At 33.9% G+C, this 20,481-nt stretch overlaps 1 protein-coding gene across 1 annotated transcript; it reads right to left on the bottom strand.

Annotated features, from left to right (window-relative positions):
• Nucleotides 1-3,607: 3,607 nt before the first annotated feature.
• LOC133206010 (adipolin-like) lies at nucleotides 3,608-19,926 on the bottom strand. The gene is made up of 8 exons (XM_061341916.1): nucleotides 19,321-19,926; nucleotides 9,083-9,208; nucleotides 8,327-8,438; nucleotides 8,104-8,144; nucleotides 7,791-7,955; nucleotides 7,497-7,696; nucleotides 4,609-4,687; nucleotides 3,608-3,976 (listed from the first exon to the last, which is right to left on the bottom strand). Exons 1-8 carry the CDS (start codon nucleotides 19,456-19,458, stop codon nucleotides 3,878-3,880), a joined length of 960 nt encoding a protein of 319 aa, XP_061197900.1. The 5' UTR covers nucleotides 19,459-19,926; the 3' UTR covers nucleotides 3,608-3,877.
• Nucleotides 19,927-20,481: the final 555 nt, after the last annotated feature.

Genomic DNA, 20,481 nt, shown 5'->3' with positions numbered 1-20,481 from the left:
AGATTTTATTCATTAGATCGTCGTGGAAACTTTATATCTAATTGTTTTAAATTAATTGTTGTTTTAAAGCAAAGAGGAAAACACGAAAAGATTAAGTGCATTTCAATCATGATCGATTTCACCCAACCCTGAAGCCCGCAATCTGAACCCAGAAGTAAATTTTAAAATTTGTAGACGACATGGTGTTTATTACCATCAAATGATATAAAGTAAAAGATAATTCAAAAGTCGATTTTAGAAAAGTTTTGTCATTGTAAGGATGCTTGCGTTAAATTATACGTTCATCGATCAAATATTATATTTTACCCCCTTTCCCTTGAAAAATTAGGGCAGTATTACAAATATGTAGCGAATAAATCCGAAAATGAATACGGATCTTTTTCGATACATTGAGACTTATTTTTAGGAAATTAATTGTCTCCAGCATATGCTTAAACTACGCAACAATGATCCATCATAAAAACATTCTTCTTAGTTCAATTTATTAACTGGAAGAAATAGATTTTCAATAAGCTATTGAACATAGCTATTTTTTGTTGAGTGTTCCCTTTTTATGTTTCCCAGACAATCATTCATTTAAGCCGTAGTTCCTTTTTAACACTCCCTTCCTAGCCTACTTTCCTGTGCAACACTATTTCAGCCTTTTATTCAACTTCCGATGGAATTCACATCTGGTCTCCAGATATTTTAACGACTTACTTCATAGCTATTGATCTATTCTAGTAGTTTTGACAAATGTCCTCACGCAAAAAATAAAAATTAATCAAAATAAACTCTCATTGACATGCAGAATTTATGTAAACATGTTTCAACCGTATCATTATGTGGAAAATCAATTGTTGCTCACTGCTTAACCACAAGGAAAACGTGCTTTATTCTTTTTACATACTGTACACAATTCATATGGAATGCCGTTAGAAAAAAATCATTAAACATTTTTAATCAAAGAAAAATGAATAGACAAAAACGTACTTTTTTCTTTTTACATACTGTACACCATTCATATGAAATGCCGTTAGAAAAAAAATCATTAAACATTTTTAATCAAAGAAAAATGAATAGACACGATTGAATGGCTTTTTTTTTTTACCAAAATAAATATAAAGAAAACAAGGCGTTTAAAATGCCGACACTTTCGTCAAATTCACATTTCACATCGTTTGTATAAAAAATCAAATTTTGATGTATAAATTTTGTATACAGTAAAACCCTTTAAGGTGAAATTATGAAGATAACGAATATAGTAATCAAGCTCGAAAGTCCATTTAAACAATACAAGTTTTGGAGCAGAGCAAACACGGACCTCAAAAAAAAATCAGATGTTGGATAAGGTGATTGAGGAGTAAGCATCCCCAGTCGACCGGTCACACCCGCCGTATGCTCCTGTCATAAACGGAAAGATAAGTAGAAAAATCAGTGAGAAAATAATGGTCGAACAATGTGATGAAAAACGCCAGTCAACATTCGACTTAATAATAGATTGTAATTTGTTGACTAGGTCATTGTATTGACCATACAATTTGCGAAATGTTAACTTTAAACGAGACTGTTCATATCTCATTGTTTCATCAACCTATTTGTCAATGCTTGCCTTGTTTCAGATATTGTTCGTACGTAGAACATTCTCTTGAGCATTGAATCAAATGGGAGACATAAACTCCATATGTAGGTGATGAAGGTATATTTCTACATAAATAAGGGAAGTCGACGATAGAAAAGTTGACGTCATCACGTTTATCATAAAGTTTTGTTGTTAGGTTGTTAGGTTACCATTAACGTCTTTTTCTAGTAAAATATCCAAATATGAAACACATGTGTCAGACTCTTTGGTATCCTTTATTTCGAGTTCAAATGACTATATCAAAGCAAAGTAGGAATAAAAATGAATATTGTTAATAGCTAAAACGTCGTCGATTTATCTTAGTGTTGCAAGAGACCCTTTCTTTTCATATAGAAGTTTTCGAATAATTTCTGCTTCATGTGAATACAAAAATGGGTCTAGTACCCAACGGAATACCAGCAGATTATTGGAAGACTTGAACTCCAAAAAGTACATTGATATTGTCAATGCGAAACTCAAACATCTTTTTAAAATCAAGTTTGGAGTATTTGTGTGAACAAAGAGAATGTTTTTAACAAAATAATTTTGCAATTGTGACAAAGACAAAGTAAAGACTGGTGTTCGAACCATATCTGTGAAATTTATTCAATAAAATATGTTCAAACCAAACCAAAATTTTTATTTTCTTTCAGGGTATCGAAAATATCTGTTTGCAAAATCAAACTTTGGTAAAAGGAAATATAATGTGTTAGAGGTTTGTATGAGGGTCAAACTCACACGACATAACCCTTGATCATCAGTTAATCAGACTGACACTATTTAAATATCGTAACAAGGGATGGCATTTGAATATTTCTTTGTGATACACAACACTCTAATAACGGGATTTCAAATATTCTCAAGAAAGATATGTTTTTTTAAAAGTCACATTGTACATACCGGTACACTTTAAAAAAAATTGTGGGTCCTCACTTCCTATTTTTAGTTGAACGAAAAATCTAGACTTATATTTAGAAAATATACTTTCATAAAATGAACCCATGCACAGAACAGTTGTGTGCACAGTGGTCAATTTTGACTATTTTGGTACGTGCAAAATTTTGACTATTTTAGTGTGTACACAGTGGTCAATTTTGACTATTTTGGTGTGTACCTGGTACACAATTTTGACTATTTTGGTGTGTGTATATAATGGTCAAGTTTGACTATTTCGATGTGTGCAAAAAGGTCAATTACGACTATTTTGGTGTATGCACTATGGTCAATTTTGACCATTTTGGTGTGTACACAATGGGCAGTTTTGACTATTTTGGTGTTTGCGCAATTGTCAATTTTGACTATTTTGTTGTGTGCACAATGGTCAATTTTGACTATTTTGGTTTGTGCATGGTGCTTTCTAGATGAATGATTTTATCCTAAAAAGCCTAATGTCATATTGTAATGATTTTCAAATGATGATAACTGATATACATGAATTAAAGAAAAGTTCATTAGAGACTGCAGGAGAGGCCGATTTATTTTCGGTTGTGTTAGAATGTGCACACGGGAAAATAATACATGTACGTTTTTTTTTATTGCTTCAATTCCTAATTGATAGACTACTCCACAACATGGGTGTGCGAAAGACATAAAAAAAAACCAAAACGTATTAAGTTTCCGGATATTAATTAGTGCCTAATGTAAAAAGTTTAAGAAGTGAAATTTGTTTTGAATACAATACAGTTGCAAATGACATGATGAACTTTTTTCTGCGCTTCACATTTTTTTGTGATATATATCATCGGCATTATCACGTGACAAAGATCCAGGGTATCAGAAAGTGAATTGAAGTTTTTATGTCCTTTCTTGATTGGAGAAAAATTATTCACTTCTTTATCAAACCAAAGTCAATTTTCTCACTTTATTTGCCCATCTTTCAAGAGACGTTTTAGAATCAGTTGAAAACATAATGAATTGCTAAATATATGAATGAAGATCCAAAGTTTAAAGACCTCACACCATGCCTTTTTTATAAACAACTTTATTTTTTAAGAAACAAAAACTGGTAACAAATTATAATTACAATAAAAAATATCATTGTGAGCAAGTACACATACATTAAAATTCAAACAATACATACAATAAATTAAATGGTATGAAAAAAAACAACAAGTAAATCTCAGAATTTTAAAGGAGTTTTTTTTTCTTGTCGAGTAGGTGTAACATGACGCTATTGAGGGCTGGGGATGCCCACGATATGACGGGATAACTGTCACATTGACGCACGCACACATACTTTTGAAGATTGACACGTTTTATAACTTGCGTAGGGCGTACTCATGTTCCCATCATTATCCCAGTAAAATCCGAATTTTTCAACACAACAACACTCATTTTTGACGCATTATCAACGTACACAGAAACATACTGTGATTGCTGCAAAGAGAGTTGGTTATATATATATATATAAATATATATATACATACATAGTTTACATACATACATAAATACATACATTATATATATATATTTTACACAGATCACCATATATATATATATATATATATATATATATATATATATATATATATATATATATATATATATATATATATATATATATTAAACTGTATATGGTGATCTGTGTAAAATAATAATAATTTAAAAATATAAATGTTTTGTAACTAAATAACTTGTATGACTTTTACCTTGTACAATTGAAAGGACTTATATATGCTTTAATTTATAATCAAATATTGTTTAATGATAATTAAATTAAAGTGAAAAAACAAAAGATTTTTTTGTAATTATCTTAACTATCTTTCTATTGCCGTTTATTAATTTTCAATTTAAAGTTGAATTTTTTCACATTATAGGCCGTTGGCCTCGGGCAATAGAACACATTGACCTGTTCACAGCACCTTGGGAAAATATTTGATCTATTGACTGATCAGACATTAAATAATTGTATACTAAATTTCATATACAATTATTCTCTCTTGCTTTAATAGTACCTATTTATAACACTGCTGTTTTGTGTTCCTATGGTACCGAGTATAATAAATTACCTCTAATTGCACAAATCCTGAAAAGCTGACCGTGAAAATTTTACTATTACTTTCCATTCCAATCACATGACTTAGGGATCTGTAAAAGACATATTTATAAAGCATTTACCGGTATTTGCTGTGTACAATACTCAATATTAGAAAATATTAAATTCTATTTGTAGTCTATATTATCGTTGATAACTGAAATACTTTTATGTGACTATATAGTGTACTTTATCGAAAATTATTCAGAATGTTGACTAGTATATCGATATTTTGTAAGCCATTCAAGATATTTTTCGATACTATAGACACTTCGTTCTGATGCATGTAATAATGATAATGACTTAATGGTTATTAATCTCTCTCTCTCTCTCTCTCTCTCTCTCATGGAAAGGATTTGCCTAAACAAACTGAAAGTCTACCTCATATTGTTAACAATCGTAACTGATTTTTAGTTCTTAAACCTTTACCAGCAACTAAAAAGGAGTTTTTTATAATACATTTAGAATATTCCCCTTGAAATCTATTTTAGATATTCTATTAATTGAGAATATTATGTCTTTTCCTCAGCACATGTATCAGTATATGTTCCCATTGGCCAATATGCCTTTAATTTTTTAGCACTCGTTGCACTTCCTTTCGCATGAATTGTTATTATTTCGTTAAATGATTGGAAACTAGTCGGGGGCATACTGTTTACCACCGATAATTATAGGTTTTGTTACCCACATCGAGTGTATACACGGTACACAAAAGGAGTAGCGAGGAAATATTTACTTTCCTTTTTAATTTTCAAGTGTTGATCATCAGGTCAGTGGCTGAACAAACTAAATGAAAGGAACAATTACTCTCTTGTTTGCCATTCTTTTGTATTCGAGTTCTCGGCACCTCTCTCTCTCACTGTTTTTGCGGCGATCGTGTGTGCTTAGTTGTGCCCATGTTAATATTCACTTGTACTCATAAAAATAAAGTGACAGAGTCATCATCACATTGGATGAGAATGGAGATTGTTAACTGATCTTGATTTTCTTCAGATTTTGTCACGAGATTAGAAAATACTGCGAAAGTCATGTAAAAAACTGCCAAAGTCTCGATGATGCTTTATATTTTTTAAACCTCTGAAATTTAAATCGCACAATATATATATTTAAAAATGATGATGCGTCAAGCGGTGACAATATTTGCTGGACTCCTACATAGGAAAGGTGAAAAGGTGTTTCATATCAGTTTATTCCACACTTTGGCTAAAGCCAACGCCAATCCGATCATATCAAACGTTCGTGTATGGCGTAAATACTTTTAAAATACATAGTTGTATATATAAAATAAAAGATCATTCAAACTGAAATCATTCTGTGTACTTTAATTTTGCACAAACAATTGATGAAACTAACCGGAAGTCATCCCATTCACCATCTTGTATCTATGCATAAGGTTGCAAACAGAGTTCCTCGATCTGTCTGCTAGCTGTTGTTCCATACGTACACATACAAATATTTATATTTCAAAAAGTATTACAAATGAATATATTTATGAAATCTTTCCCATATTAGCAAGATTTGAACGGGATTTATAATACCAAAACAGTCATTTTATGTACAGAAAAATTCATTTCAAAGCCAAAATCATTACCAATTGCTGAAATTTGTATGGCTATTTTAACTAGATTATGAAATTCCGAGGTATGGCGTGTAAAACGTTACATAATTATATATATATATATATATTTTTTATTCTTATTCGAAGAATTCATTGTTCTTATTCTAAAACATATTCCTATTCGATAAAATGTTATTCCTATTTGATAATTTGTCATTTCTATTTCAAAAATTGTTATTCCTATTGGAAGAGATATGATTCCTATTCCAAAATATATCATTCATATTCAAAAACGTGTTTATGTCATTCATATTCGAAAACATGTGATCCCCTATTCGACAATTTTGTCATTCCTATCCGATAATGTTGTCATTCTTATTCGATAAGTATATTCGATAAGTATATGATTTATATGCAATAAACTTTAATAGGAATAACAAATTATCGTATAGGAATGATACATTATCGAATAGAAATCACATTTTTTCCGCATAAGAATAACAACTTATCGAATGGGAATCACATTTTATAGAATAGGAATAATATATTTTATAATAAGAATTAAAAAAATTGAATAGGAATAACAAAAAAGTATAATAATGCAACGTTTTAGACGCCATAACCACGTACCTGTAAATTTAAGGGTAAACTGATGAAGATCATGATTTTTATCCTCTATTTCTTTTAATTTTTTTTTTAGTTTGCTTTAAGTCCAACGAGTATTTGCGATTCCTTGACATTGTTTTTGGTGCAGTTTGAAGTCGTCGCGCGCATGGCATCGGGACTTCCAAAACAATTTACTCGAAAGTCATCGATCATTGGTTAAAATGGGGCACAATAAAACCATCTTTTACTCAAAGTGAAAAATTTGGAACAATACAGAAAATTTACAATGCATGTATCTTATAATGTTAAATTTTGATATTTGCTTCATTTTCAACCAAAATAAATCGAAAAATATACATCAACCCCAGCATCCATTTTTTTGTTGGTAGCAGGTGTTCTTAATATTGTTTTCAAAGTTGAAAAAAAATTACATTAAAAAATGGTGATTTTCGAATCTAAGCATTACGTTATGAAGTATAGATATTTACTCATTTTAAGGCCCAATCTGAATCTTACTTAGTACAATCTAATACTATGTTTATATAGACGAGTCTTCTGTTTGTTCTATTACTGTAAGCAGTGCTTAAACATGATGTGATGTATTGCAAACAAAGATGTGGATTGCCTTCAGTTTGACAATAAATTGATTTCGTTTCGATTAGATGTTACACAGATTGATGATTGTTTTGAATACTTACACATATTTATTACATAATGAATTGATGCAAATCTGAGTCTTTATGGCGTCTTTCCTCTTAAGTTTGGATCTCCGGCCATTCCTCTTCACGCGCATATGTAAATTTACGGAAAACTGGTATATCCCTGCTTTGGGGGCCGTAAAACGGCCATTTCTGATGTTAAAAGCATTTCCCCTCTGAAAAGATCCGGCGGCAAAAGGCTGAAAAGCATTACAATATCATTATATACAGCATGAAACAGTGGAAGGAAATGCTTTGTCTGTTGTATTCATTTGATGACAGAGATTCGCTTACTTGATGAAAAGAATCAAGTTCCATGAATGTTTTGCTATCTAGGATGACATTCTTTTTTAGACGAAGATGAAATCCAGATGTAATTCTAGGCACAGCCATGACGTCATTTATAAGCATGGTTACTTCCGCGCTGCTATTGTTCATGGCCGAAGAGCACATCCCACACTTACAAACACAAAGTAGAGAGCTTGTCTTAATTTCAGTTGTTTAATTAAAGAGCACCATAATTATACACATCGATGTTGATATTCAGTCGGTTTTAATGCTTACAATTTAAAAAGGGAGAAAGTTTCTGCAGGGAATTTCAACTTACCTTCTCTGAAATAATGATCTCTGCTTGTCTTTCTGCAGCCTCTGTAACAAGTCTTTAACGATTATTCAACAATCAACGATTTAAAGAAAAAGATGTAATGTCTTATAACTACTCACACTTATTGAATTTCAATAATGATATTCAAGTTATACAAACTTGTATTTAAAATCAAAATTATATCTTTCCTTTAAAATCACTTTATTTTCATGTAAGCCAATCAAACCTTTAACGATATCCAGGAATTCCGTCATCAGTTCCTGTATTGTGACCTTTGCTCCTTTTGGCCCAGGGGGTCCGGGTGGGCCCTGTGGGCCTGCAGGTCCTGTGGGACATCCCTAAATAAGTGTGCCAGATAACTGCATAAACATACGCTGTATAATGGACTTTAAAAAATTCATAATGTTTTATAATATATGTCGACTAAGTTAAAAGAACTTCATAGCAGAACTTTTTGGACGAATACCTTTTATATATATGTATAGTAAGAGTGGGAGATCACCGGTTTAGATCTGATCCTTTACTGTATTAGATTAATTAATCAACTCAAGCCTTCTGTCTTATGGCTAACCATACAATCACTTGAGTTTAATTAAAGTTTTTTTAATGGGCTTATTGTTAAAAAAGATATGTGAAATAATGGTCATTTGACTGATTAGCATTTTTTTATGTTGTTTTTTTTTTTTCTCTCCAAGTATGAAAATCTATTTGGGGTCATGGTAATTTTCTACTCGCAAACAAATAATGCAATAAGGAGGCAGGTATTTGATTTATATAAAATGTGCATTAATGTCATAGTGAGAAATACGAATGTAACCTGACTATATTTCAAAATTAAGAGTATTGCACATGTAAGAGTGACCAATTTATATTTGGCTCTACGACTGCGTATGAATGAGAACTCTTGGAGCTGCTGCTGCTTTTTTTGTTTTGATCTACAATGTACACTTCGATTAACAATGTAACAAGATAAAATTCGTACCAATCTTTGTAGGCGCTTGTTTTTTCGTTTTTTGGCGGTCTGCTTCGCGGGTCGTGATCCTCTCCGGATAAATTGTAGCCAGCTATCCTTGCTATCCACCGGCCGCCGACGTCCACTCCGTGGCTCCTGAAATGACGTCACCAATTAACCATCAACAGATTTATTAACAAGTAGTTATAATCTATATACAGGGTACTTAGTTTATTTACAATAAAACTAAAATCAACCGATTTAATAAGCGCTTATATTTTATATACAGGGTACTTCTTTTACTTTCTAGCAAAAATAAAACCGATTAAATAAGTGGTTGAATTGTATAAACAGGGTGCTTGTTTGACTAACAAGTAAAAAAAAATCAACTGAAAACTGACGTTATACTGTATTCAGGGTGCTTCATTAACTTAAAAGAGAAAAAAAAATATGATGCTGAAATTATAAATGCCTACATTGTTATCAAATTATAGATGATAAATTGGTATATTGAAATAAAATAGTAGGAGCTAATTCAGCTTCTAAAGTATGATTGATGGTGTCCTGTAGATATGCAAAAAAGTTTTATAATTTTATTTTTTCATCAACGGGTTAAAACAATACGTTTTTCTACAAAAACACGTTTTCTAGAACTCCACTTGTAGATGTGCAAAAAGGTTTGCTTTCGGAATTTTTATTTTCATATGAGAGGCCAATAGGGAGCAGAAATTTAAAAAGTCTTAAGTTTTTTTTTTTTTTTCAATGCCTGAACTTTCTAAAGTTAGTTGGGATTTATTGTTGTTATCCTGGTCCGTCAGTCTGTTACACTATCTTAGAATTTCCTCAAATTCCTCTTACATTTTTAGCAGTAGCCTTCATCTTTTGGAATATGATAGGTAGAGCCCAGAGGATGTGCATTATGATTTTAAAAAAAAATCATTTTCACCCTGGGGGCCAATTGGGGGTAGAAAAAAAGGTTTGTCAATAAAATCTCCTTCCTCAGATGTCTCATACATAATTCATCTTTTAGAATTAAGGGTCGAATATCTACGGGGTTTTTTTTAATGAAAATCTGGTTTCCCCTGTAGTTTTGCATTAAGGTTTGAGAATTTCCATTTATCCTAGGGGAGGAAATTAGGGATCAAAAACGGCAGTACTATTCTTTAAAAAAAAAAGTATTTCCAGATCGCTCCTTAAATTCTTAGCAGAAACCAAATCAATGATAATGATAATGAATTGATAATATAAAACACTTCAATCATGTGCACACCTGAAATGTGAAGATTACGATCAGTGATCAGTCTTAATAGTCCATTTAAACAATACAAATTATGAGCAGAGTCGAATATTTCCAATGTCATAAAATTAAATACAAATGAAAAAGGTGAAGACAACGACCAGTGATCGATCTAAAAAAAAAAATCTACAAACAATACAAATCTGTAAACAGGGCATTAAACACGAACCCCTGGGAATTCCAGAGGATGGATCAGGTGCCTAGGAGGAGTAAGCATCCCCTGTTGACCGGTCACACCCTCCGTTAGCCCTATGTATTGATCAGGTAGACGGAACATTCCGTAGTAAATTCAATATTAAAACAAAGGACTAACAATTGGTTTGAAACAGCCAAAATACGACCCAGTGATAGGTTTATTTGTTAAAAGGTCATTATAAGACAATAGAATTTACGAAATACTTACTTTAAACGAGGAAGTTAAAATCCCTGTAACATCAACTTATCTGTCAGTAGCTTGCCTCGGTTTAAAATTTGATTGTACACAGAGCATGCTCTTGAGTTATCGAATAAGTTGGGAGTCATAATCACCATATACAGGCGATAGCGGAATATTACTACATAAATCAGGAGAGTTAACGATGGAAAAGCTGAAGTCATCTCGCTTGTAATACAATTAAGTTGTTAGTTGGTCCCTATCGTCTATAGTCAGTAAAACATCCAATTATGAAACAGATGTAGCAGACTCTGTGTATCTTTTATTTCATGTTCACTGGGATATACCGAGTCGACATAGAATGGAAATAACTATTATTAATTGATAAAACGTCGTCGATACATGTATATCTGAATGTCGAGTGGAAGGCCACAGAAAGTGTATTCTTTTTCTCATGTAGAAGTTTTCGAATAAATTCTGCTTCATAGGAATATAAAAACAGGTCGGCTAATAAAGGAGCACAATCAGTGCTCATCGAAATTCCAACAGCTTGTTGGAAGACCTGGTCTCCGAAGACTACATGAATGTTGTCAATAAGGACCTCCAGCATCCTTTTAATATCAACTTAGAGTACTTTTGTGTAGAATCAGAGTGATTTTTAACAAATTAATTTTGTTGATGACCAATCACAAGATACAAAAATTTTCGAGTTCCATTTTTGATAGGTTGCCACGGAAGCGTTTTAATCTGAGGTGTGGTTGCAAATGTCGATAGAGGGAAGCATAATTACAATGTCATATATTATCTAAGGATGTAGATTTTGTATACTTTTTCTGCATTGCTGATCGTAATCCACAGGATTTACGGTCATTAACACTGATGTATAAAAGTTTGTGAAATTTACTCACGTTCTCTTTGCCTTATCAAAATTAAAACGCTGACACGCAATAACCGCTTAGCACTGGATAGATAAATATTAAGAACTTAATCGCTAATCCTATTGATTTCCTCAGTTTTCTACTTGTATACAATTACTGAAATACAGACAGAAAATCTTCCATATCTATTTTATTGTTGATAATAGTGTTTCCGGTAAGAGAAAAGGAGAGGAGTACTTTTATTTGTTCCCTGGGATACACAATTTCTTCCACGTTTTAATTAAGTGCCTACTTGGAATTGTGAGAAATCTTACATTTATTAAATGAATAACTGAACAGTTCAAACTGAAGACCAGTGTCTCGATATTACTCGTATTGAAGAACTATTGTAAACATTTTATTTGTGAAATAAAAGCTATTCAAACTCGATCTTTTTTTTTTTTTACTGATTAACTTAACCTACCTGATAAAAACAATCCGAAAAAATGCAGACTAAATTTAGAACGATTTGAGTTTAGATAAAAGATAACTAGGAAAGTTTATGTACATGTACAAGATATTGAAGCACAAGTTCATTACCAAAGTAGAATTCTGAACCGGGTTCCTAAAACACCTTCACTATACAATAGGCAGGATATACACAGTGCGCTTGAAGCAGCTAATCCACGGGGAACAAAAACAAAGCAAAAAACTATAGGCATCTATGCATTTTCTTCCTAACACAAGAAAGTCTTGCCTTGTGGTTACTTTGAATAAAATTATGAACTCTAGTTGGATAAGGACATTGTGACATGCGATTAATTGTGAGTACTAATTCTTAGGAGATATCAGTGGAGGATTAAACACAGGAGAAGCATTTACTTCGTACATAAATTAATATAAGTGTACATATATCAAAACTTCCGTTGTCGAATGCTAAAATTTAAATAACGTTTCCCAAAAATTTTGTTTTGCTCTAATATTCTTAAAGTATAAATTCTGAACTACTCGGTTAAATTGTTATAATTTTTGTGAATGAATTTGTGTAGTTTCATTTAACTTTTGTTTTGTTTTGTTTGTTGGTTGGTTGGTTTAATTGTTGTTGTTGTTGTTGTTTTGTTTGTTTGTTTGATCAGAAGCAATTACATCAAGTAAATAGAAAAGTAAAACCAAACTGTGAGGAAAAGGTTTCGAAATAAGAAATTCTTAGGTTATTTAATTAATTTATTTAAATCCATCAAATTACTTAAAAAAAAAAAAAAAAAAAAAAAAAAACGAATATGGATTTTCGCTCATTAAATTTCTGAGTCGTTTTTCTTCATCAAAAAATAACTCAGAGGAATTTCAAAACTTAAAGTTGTCCGAGCTTTTTAACATCAGTCTATAGAAAGTTTCGAAAAATAAAGAAATCAGTGATAGACATTCTGGGTCGTGTACATGATTGACTTATCCTCAGATGTAAAATACAATTTATGTCTTGAGCTTGCAGGATGTGATAACAGGGTAGTGCTTTTGTACTGTACTTGATTTCAAGGTCATGAATCGGATACCAGAGTTAAATTTCGATTACTAACTCGATCTATTAGCTCAAAAAAATATTAATATACACCCTTTACATAGGAAAAGATGTAACCCGAGGATAATCTTTGAAGTGAAAAAGCTACTGTAACAGTTTTCTCTAGCAACTAGGCTTGTTGAAACATTGATTGAAGTTTACAAACAATATATGTAGAAGATATCATATATCCATTACGTTATTTGATCGAGAAGGGCGATGGTCCATTACGATTATTAATCGTTCTTTATTAACAAGTGATTTTTTTTTTTACACCAGAGTACGGCTTCGGGTGGAGATTTGGGGCGTCACGTTGCAAAGGTGCCATGACTATGTATTTTCATAGTCTGCCTAGCGGCGATCAAATGATATGGGGGACATTCAATCCGAGGCGGGACCCTCTTATTGTCCTTGTGAGACAAACAGACGACCCAAACAGTGTATTAAACGTTCACCGACTTTGTTAAGTTTGAATACTTGTATTCAAGTTATACGACCTACATGGATATTGTATTATCTTATATATCTATCTGCTCCCGATCTAAATGTGCATGACTTGTGTTTACAGGTTATCGATAGCGCATTAGCTTAATTACAGATATATGTATATATTTAAACTGTTAAATAAAACTTTCGCCATTCGCTTTAGCTTCAAACAATGAGAAATTGATTGGGTTTTTATTTCTTTTCATTTTGTTTACAATGTCGCCAACTCTAAAAGAAGAAACAGTTGCAAAATAAAATCTAGTGATCGTTTTCGGCTTGATCAAAGATACACAAAAGTGGGTGTAAAATATCGCTGAATACAACACAAAACTGAATGGATTTCCTGTTTGAAAATACTCTCTGACAGGTGAAAACTTGCCAACTACATCCAATTTAGAATGGAACTGGGGTATTGTTGTACTCTACTAGAATTTTTGTGAAGGGGTAAAGATCTAGGTATGAAATTCATGCCATGAACAAATAGGACATTTATCAAAAAGAATGTGATTTTTTCATTCATAAAAACGTTGCAATTAAATAATTAGTAAAAATTCCCGAGCCTAATGAATTGCGCCATAATTGTTTCTGAGCAATGGCTACACTCTACTTTCTTTTGACAAATTTTATCAATTTCATATTCAACTCTCTAAAGGTGAAGTTTAGCAATGATGCTACCTGAAGATTGATAGAGCAAAAAAATAAATATAGCCTCAAATTTCGATACGTGAAGGTTGCTAAAAGAACAAATTTACAAAAAAGTATATCAAAAGCTATATTGAACCTTGGTACCGAAAAGGAACACAGACGGATGAAAATTTCATCTTTTCTTTTTGAATAACCTTTTCCCAGCTTCAAAATCTAAACTAATCTCGCATAAGGGTACCTCAGAAAATCTTGGAACTGGAGCCTATATTATACTGTAAATTTTGAATATATTAAGTCAAGGTAATTGCAAAATTTACAAGTTATCATGTTGTAAATTTTGCATACCTGACTCTAATTATACAACAAGTGAGGACATCACATTGTTTGAGGAGAAGATCGAACTAAATTTGACTACGGTGTACTCGGTATTCCTGATCAATACATAGAGCTCACGGCAGGTGTCACCGATAGACGTGGAATGCTTACTCCTACTGGGCACCTGATCAATACACAGGGCTCACGGCAGGTGTGACCGATAGACGTGGAATGCTTACTCCTCCTAGGCACCTGATCAATACACAGGGCTCACGGCAGGTGTGACCGATAGACGTGGAATGCTTACTCCTCCTGGGCACCTGATCAATACACAGGGCTCACGGCAGGTGTGACCGATAGACGTGGAATGCTTACTCCTCCTAGGCACCTGATCAATACACAGGGCTCACTGCAGGTGTGACCGATAGACGTGGAATGCTTACTCCTTCTGGGCACCTGATCAATACACAGGGCTCACGGCAGGTGTGACCGATAGACGTGGAATGCTTACTCCTCCTAGGCACCTGATCAATACACAGGGCTCACGGCAGGTGTGACCGATAGACATGGAATGCTTACTCCTCCTAGGCACCTGATCAATTCACAGGGCTCACGGCAGGTGTGACCGATAGACGTGGAATGCTTACTCCCCTTGGGCACTTGATCAATACACAGGGCTCACGGCAGGTGTGACCGATAGACGTGGAATGCTTACTCCTTCTGGACACCTGATCAATACACAGGGCTCACGGCAGGTGTGACCGATAGACGTGGAATGCTTACTCCTCCTAGGCACCTGATCAATACACAGGGCTCACGGCAGGTGTGACCGATAGACGTGGAATGCTTACTCCTCCTAGGCACCTGATCAATACACAGGGCTCACGGCAGGTGTGTCCGATAGACATGGAATGCTTACTCCTCCTAGGCACCTGATCAATACACAGGGATCACGGCAGGTGTGACCGATAGACATGGAATGCTTACTCCTCCTAGGCACCTGATCAATACACAGGGATCACGGCAGGTGTGACCGATAGACGTGGAATGCTTACTCCTCCAAGGCACCTGATCAATACACAGGGCTCACGGCAGGTGTGACCGATAGACGTGGAATGCTTACTCCTCCTAGGCACCTGATCAATACACAGGGCTCACGGCAGGTGTGACCGATAGACGTGGAATGCTTACTCCTCCTAGGCACCTGATCAATACACAGGGATCACGGCAGGTGTGACCGATAGACATGGAATGCTTACTCCTCCTAGGCACCTGATCAATACACAGGGATCACGGCAGGTGTGACCGATAGACATGGAATGCTTACTCCTCCAAGGCACCTGATCAATACACAGGGATCACGGCAGGTGTGACCGATAGACATGGAATGCTTACTCCTCCTAGGCACCTGAACAATACACAGGGATCACGGCAGGTGTGACCGATAGACGTGGAATGCTTACTCCTCCTAGGCACCTGATCAATACACAGGGCTCACGGCAGGTGTGACCGATAGACGCGGAATCCTTACTCCTCCTAGGCACCTGATCAATACACAGGGCTCACGGCAGGTGTGACCGATAAACATGGAATGCTTACTCCTCCTAGGCACCTGATCAATACACAGGGATCACGGCAAGTGTGACCGATAGACGTGGAATGCTTACTCCTCCTAGGCACCTGATCAATACACAGGGCTCACGGCAGGTGTGACCGATAGACGTGGAATGCTTACTCCTCCTAGGCACCTGATCAATACACAGGGGTCACGGCAGGTGTGACCGATAGACGTGGAATGCTAACTCCTCCTAGGCACCTGATCCCATCTCTGTTGTTTCCAGAATTCTGTCTTTTTGTCTTGTTCACAATTCGTTTTGTTTACTAAATTTATGAGATTGATCGTTGTTCCTTGTCTTTGCCTTTATCATCAGAAAAGAATGCGAGTTTTCTCGAATGAGTATCTATAGCATTTTTTTGTAGTGACTGAATCAAAAATTCCTAAATTTTGTCATTAATGGACAATGAATTGATGGAAACGTCCATATTCCATCTCTATGGATAATTGCATTCCTTTCATTTTGCAACGATAAGATTATACGAATATTTTAGGCTTTAATCAAATCTTTTAAATGTATCTTTTCGGGCAATTTAATTAGCACATATCACCGTTTTTTAACATCATTTTTTCTTTGCTTCATCATACATGCATCCATGAATTAAGGGATTTCAGACAGACTTAATCAAACGTAACTGAATGTTCTAAATGAAGAGGGAGGCGACACACTTCTCACGGATGTTATTTTTGTGCATTGAGAGAAAATCTTACAAGATCAATGTGTCTGTTCATTATCAATCGGTATCTCGTACAGGAGCCTGAGACCAGTGAACCGTGACGAGCTCCTAATCTATCACAGATACATGTTCTGACAACTCTCGGAATATGTCAAGAAAAAGATAATATGACTTCCGTGCATGTATTTACAGTGGTTTGACAGATTAATCTAAAATGATCCGGCAGAAAATTCAAACATTAAATGTGTTTTAAGGATGACGTTTACTCAGATGACAAAAAATTCCACTGATGCGAATGAAAAATGAATAACCACCTATTGTGCAGTTTGCATTGTAGACCTATGATTATTGTGTTATTTTACACTTTCAAATAACTAGGACAGTGACATATAATTCATGGTAGTAGCCACTGAGTATATATGTGAAACACAATTTTACACACTACATGTATAACCAATATTTTCTTCATCAACACAATCTAACAAAGTTACAAAACTCTTTGGTAATGAAATATAATGAAAATGAGATATTGTTGCTAAATATAAATAAACAAATATATTTGAACAATAAATATGTTCATAATTCTAGTCCGAATTTTCTTTGCCAATTTTGATAAACGTGATGGCTTCAATTTTTCAATGGTCAATATACCATTATCACCTGCATATGGGGTTTTTGTCTCCGAGTTGAATCGATACGAAAGAGCATGCTTCACGTATTAACAATTTCTAAAACGAGGTAAGCCATTGACAAACAAGTTGATGAAACCAGGATATCTCAACAGTCTCGTTTGAAGTCATCATTTCGCAAGTTTTATGGTCGGTACTTTGACCTTGTCAGCAAATAAAACCTATCATTAAGTCAAATGCTGAATGACGTTTTTCAAATTAATTGTTAGGCCATTATTTACACACTTAATTGTCTACGGATTTTTCCGTTTTCCCGATCATGACAAGGAGCACTAGGAGGGTGTGATAGGGTCGACAGGGAATGCTTTCTCCTCCATGGCACCTGATCCCACCTCTGATGTTTTTGGAGGTCCCTGTTTGTTCTGCTCCCGATCTGTATTGTTCAAATGGACTTTGAGTTTGACTACTGTTCGTTATCTCCATATTTCATTCTACTCATTTCGAATCTAATATTACAAAAATCCTAGGAACTCTGAAGTATTTATAGCCTCAGTTTTCTTACCTAAACCTGTTGGTGTTAAACTTTGTTAGAATTTTTAAATATAAAAACTGAAAAAAAAAAAAAAAAATGACCAAATTTCCTCTGTACCACCACAGATCTTTCTTTGTTCTTCCATATTTTCTTCCGATAGCAAAACTTGATATTTTCATATTATTTTTGATTTGTTATTTTCTCCGTTAAGAATAATCTTTAATTTTAGAAATTGTACATCACACCAATCTGTTTCTGTCAACTAAACGTTATAATGTAACGTTCAAAATTCCGGAAGTGTAACACTTCTTACCAAGCGAACGTAACTGCATGTATCTCTTCCAGCAGTCTTGGATTTTGAGCAATAGTGCTATTTACTTCATGGGACTACATCATTTACTGCTAAGAATTAATTTCTATTACTTGTAAAATCTAAAAATTGAATGTTTGCAAAAATATTAATAATTGAATTTGGTCATATATATTACTGTGGTTAATGGCTTGTACGTTTTCGATGTTATCTCACTGAGATTTTAAATAGATAAGCGAGTAATTACCATAGTAGCTTTGAAGCTTTTGCCAGTAAAAGTGGTAGATGTATTAAATTTAAACAGTCACCCCGACCCTTCATTCAGGTCTCCCACAACTGAATTCAATCATCTATCTTTCAATATTTGAATTTTTTCCAATTTAGAATTACAACACTAAATGTTTTATGCTCAAAAAGTCGCCAGGTCGGCGAAACATTACATTTCTGATGTCGAAGTGCAAAAACATTTCTAAACAATCCGATTTCTCAAATGCAACCTTGAAACGAAGACGAAATTCGCAGACAAATTGTCTGTTTTCCCATTAATCGCCTAAAACACGCCTTTAAAAAAGATGAAATTTACATACCCCTTTTATAAGCATCGGGTTTTCAATTTGATTATATAAATTGGTACTTTCTTTGGCGCTGTTTCCTATTATAACCCGATCTCATTATTATGCATTCGGCTCAGATTCCTTTTGTCTGATGATATAAGAAGGGGTGTGTACATGGATTTTGTCCGGATCCACTGGTACAGCCAGCGTTCGAAATGCACGGACATCTTTTTTTCACGATAAGATGATATGTTATATTCTTAAAGAATTATTTGTGTGTAAAAGTGTATAATTCCTAAAGCTCGTCCTTCGCTATTTTCCCTCCGTGGAAAAATTAAGAATATTACTTTTTAAATTCATTCTAATTTCGGAACAAAGTGTGTTAGTTTTAAAGACTGAAATTTTCATTAACAAATTACTTACCTCTTCATTTGTCTCTACGTTAGAAAATGGATCTGGGTCTGCCATTAGGTCCTTAAAAGCAATTGTACTCTCAAACATAAGGAACTGGAGAAGGATTGCACTTAGCACCATCATATGAAAGAATCGAAAGTCTTCCATTTCTGATATTTCACTAATAATTATAACGTCCGTGCGTACCCTCAGGAATTCGTGATGTTCCGATCCAAAGGAAGCACACAAATTAACTTTACCTTCACGAACAATTGCAGGTATTCAAAATTTATAGCTTGTAGAAATACATGTAGCACGGCTTATCAAATGGAAAAGAATTTATGAAGTGTTTACGCACACTTAAAGTTAAAAAACTGAAACGAAATTCAATTAATGCTTTTTATTATCCAATGAAAGAAAGATTGAATTCTTGATATTTTTTATATAATAAAACATTACTAACGTTAACAATTCGGAGTCTCTTGTCGCTTTGACGCTCTCTGATTCGGTCCGCGTTTAATTTGAAAGAAGAAAGCTTCTCGCTTTGGTAGACACTGCCTAAGAAAGCCAATCAACTCTACAATAGACTACAAGTGCTTTACGACGAATGCCGAGGTATTTACTGTTCAGCCTAACGGATACTTGTCGGCGTACGTATCCTTTTAAATAAACAAACTGGACCGCGTAAAATCAAATAAACTCGCTAAAACATCAATAGAGGGATTATTATAACAGCTAAGCGGTTATAACTGTGATGCAAGGCATTTATTAATGGATCAAAGAACCCACTTTCACATTCCTTTTATCTTAATACTTACTTCGTATTGAAATTTTAAATTCTGTATCTTTTTTTAACCATGAGAAATATTTCAATGGATCGTTTTTAAAAAGTGTACATTTAATTTAAAATTTCTGACAGATAATTTTTGAAAATATCTCGTTTATAAACGAACAAATTAGTGGTTTGAATTATATACATATTCATGTCAATGATTAATGCCTATTTCCAAAGAATAAATGTATTATTTTACTTTGTTATATACCCCCACTTTCTAAAGAAAGTTCGGATATATTATTGTTATCCTGGTCCGTCAATCTGTCCATCACATTATCGTTTTCCTCAAACTCATCTTAAATTTTAATCTAAGCAATAGCCAATTACTTTCAGAATGTGAAGCATATAGATGTGCA

This window comes from Saccostrea echinata, unplaced genomic scaffold (assembly GCF_033153115.1).
Source record: "Saccostrea echinata isolate AGI-Se365-2 ecotype Australia unplaced genomic scaffold, CSIRO_AGI_Sech_v1 ptg000054l, whole genome shotgun sequence".
Lineage (NCBI taxonomy): Eukaryota > Metazoa > Mollusca > Bivalvia > Ostreida > Ostreidae > Saccostrea > Saccostrea echinata.
This window is presented reverse-complemented; position numbering and strand designations above follow the sequence as displayed.

Excerpts from the sequence above, each read along its gene's own strand:
- LOC133206010 (XM_061341916.1), bottom strand. The coding sequence starts at position 19,458 with ATGGAAGACTTTCGATTCTTTCATATGATGGTGCTAAGTGCAATCCTT. Across the intron at positions 7,956-8,103 it reads AGATCATTATTTCAGAGAAG|TGTGGGATGTGCTCTTCGGC; the intron begins GTAAGTTGAAAT and ends TGTGTTTGTAAG. Across the intron at positions 4,688-7,496 it reads TCATTATGTAATAAATATGT|ATCCCTAAGTCATGTGATTG; the intron begins GTAAGTATTCAA and ends TGTCTTTTACAG.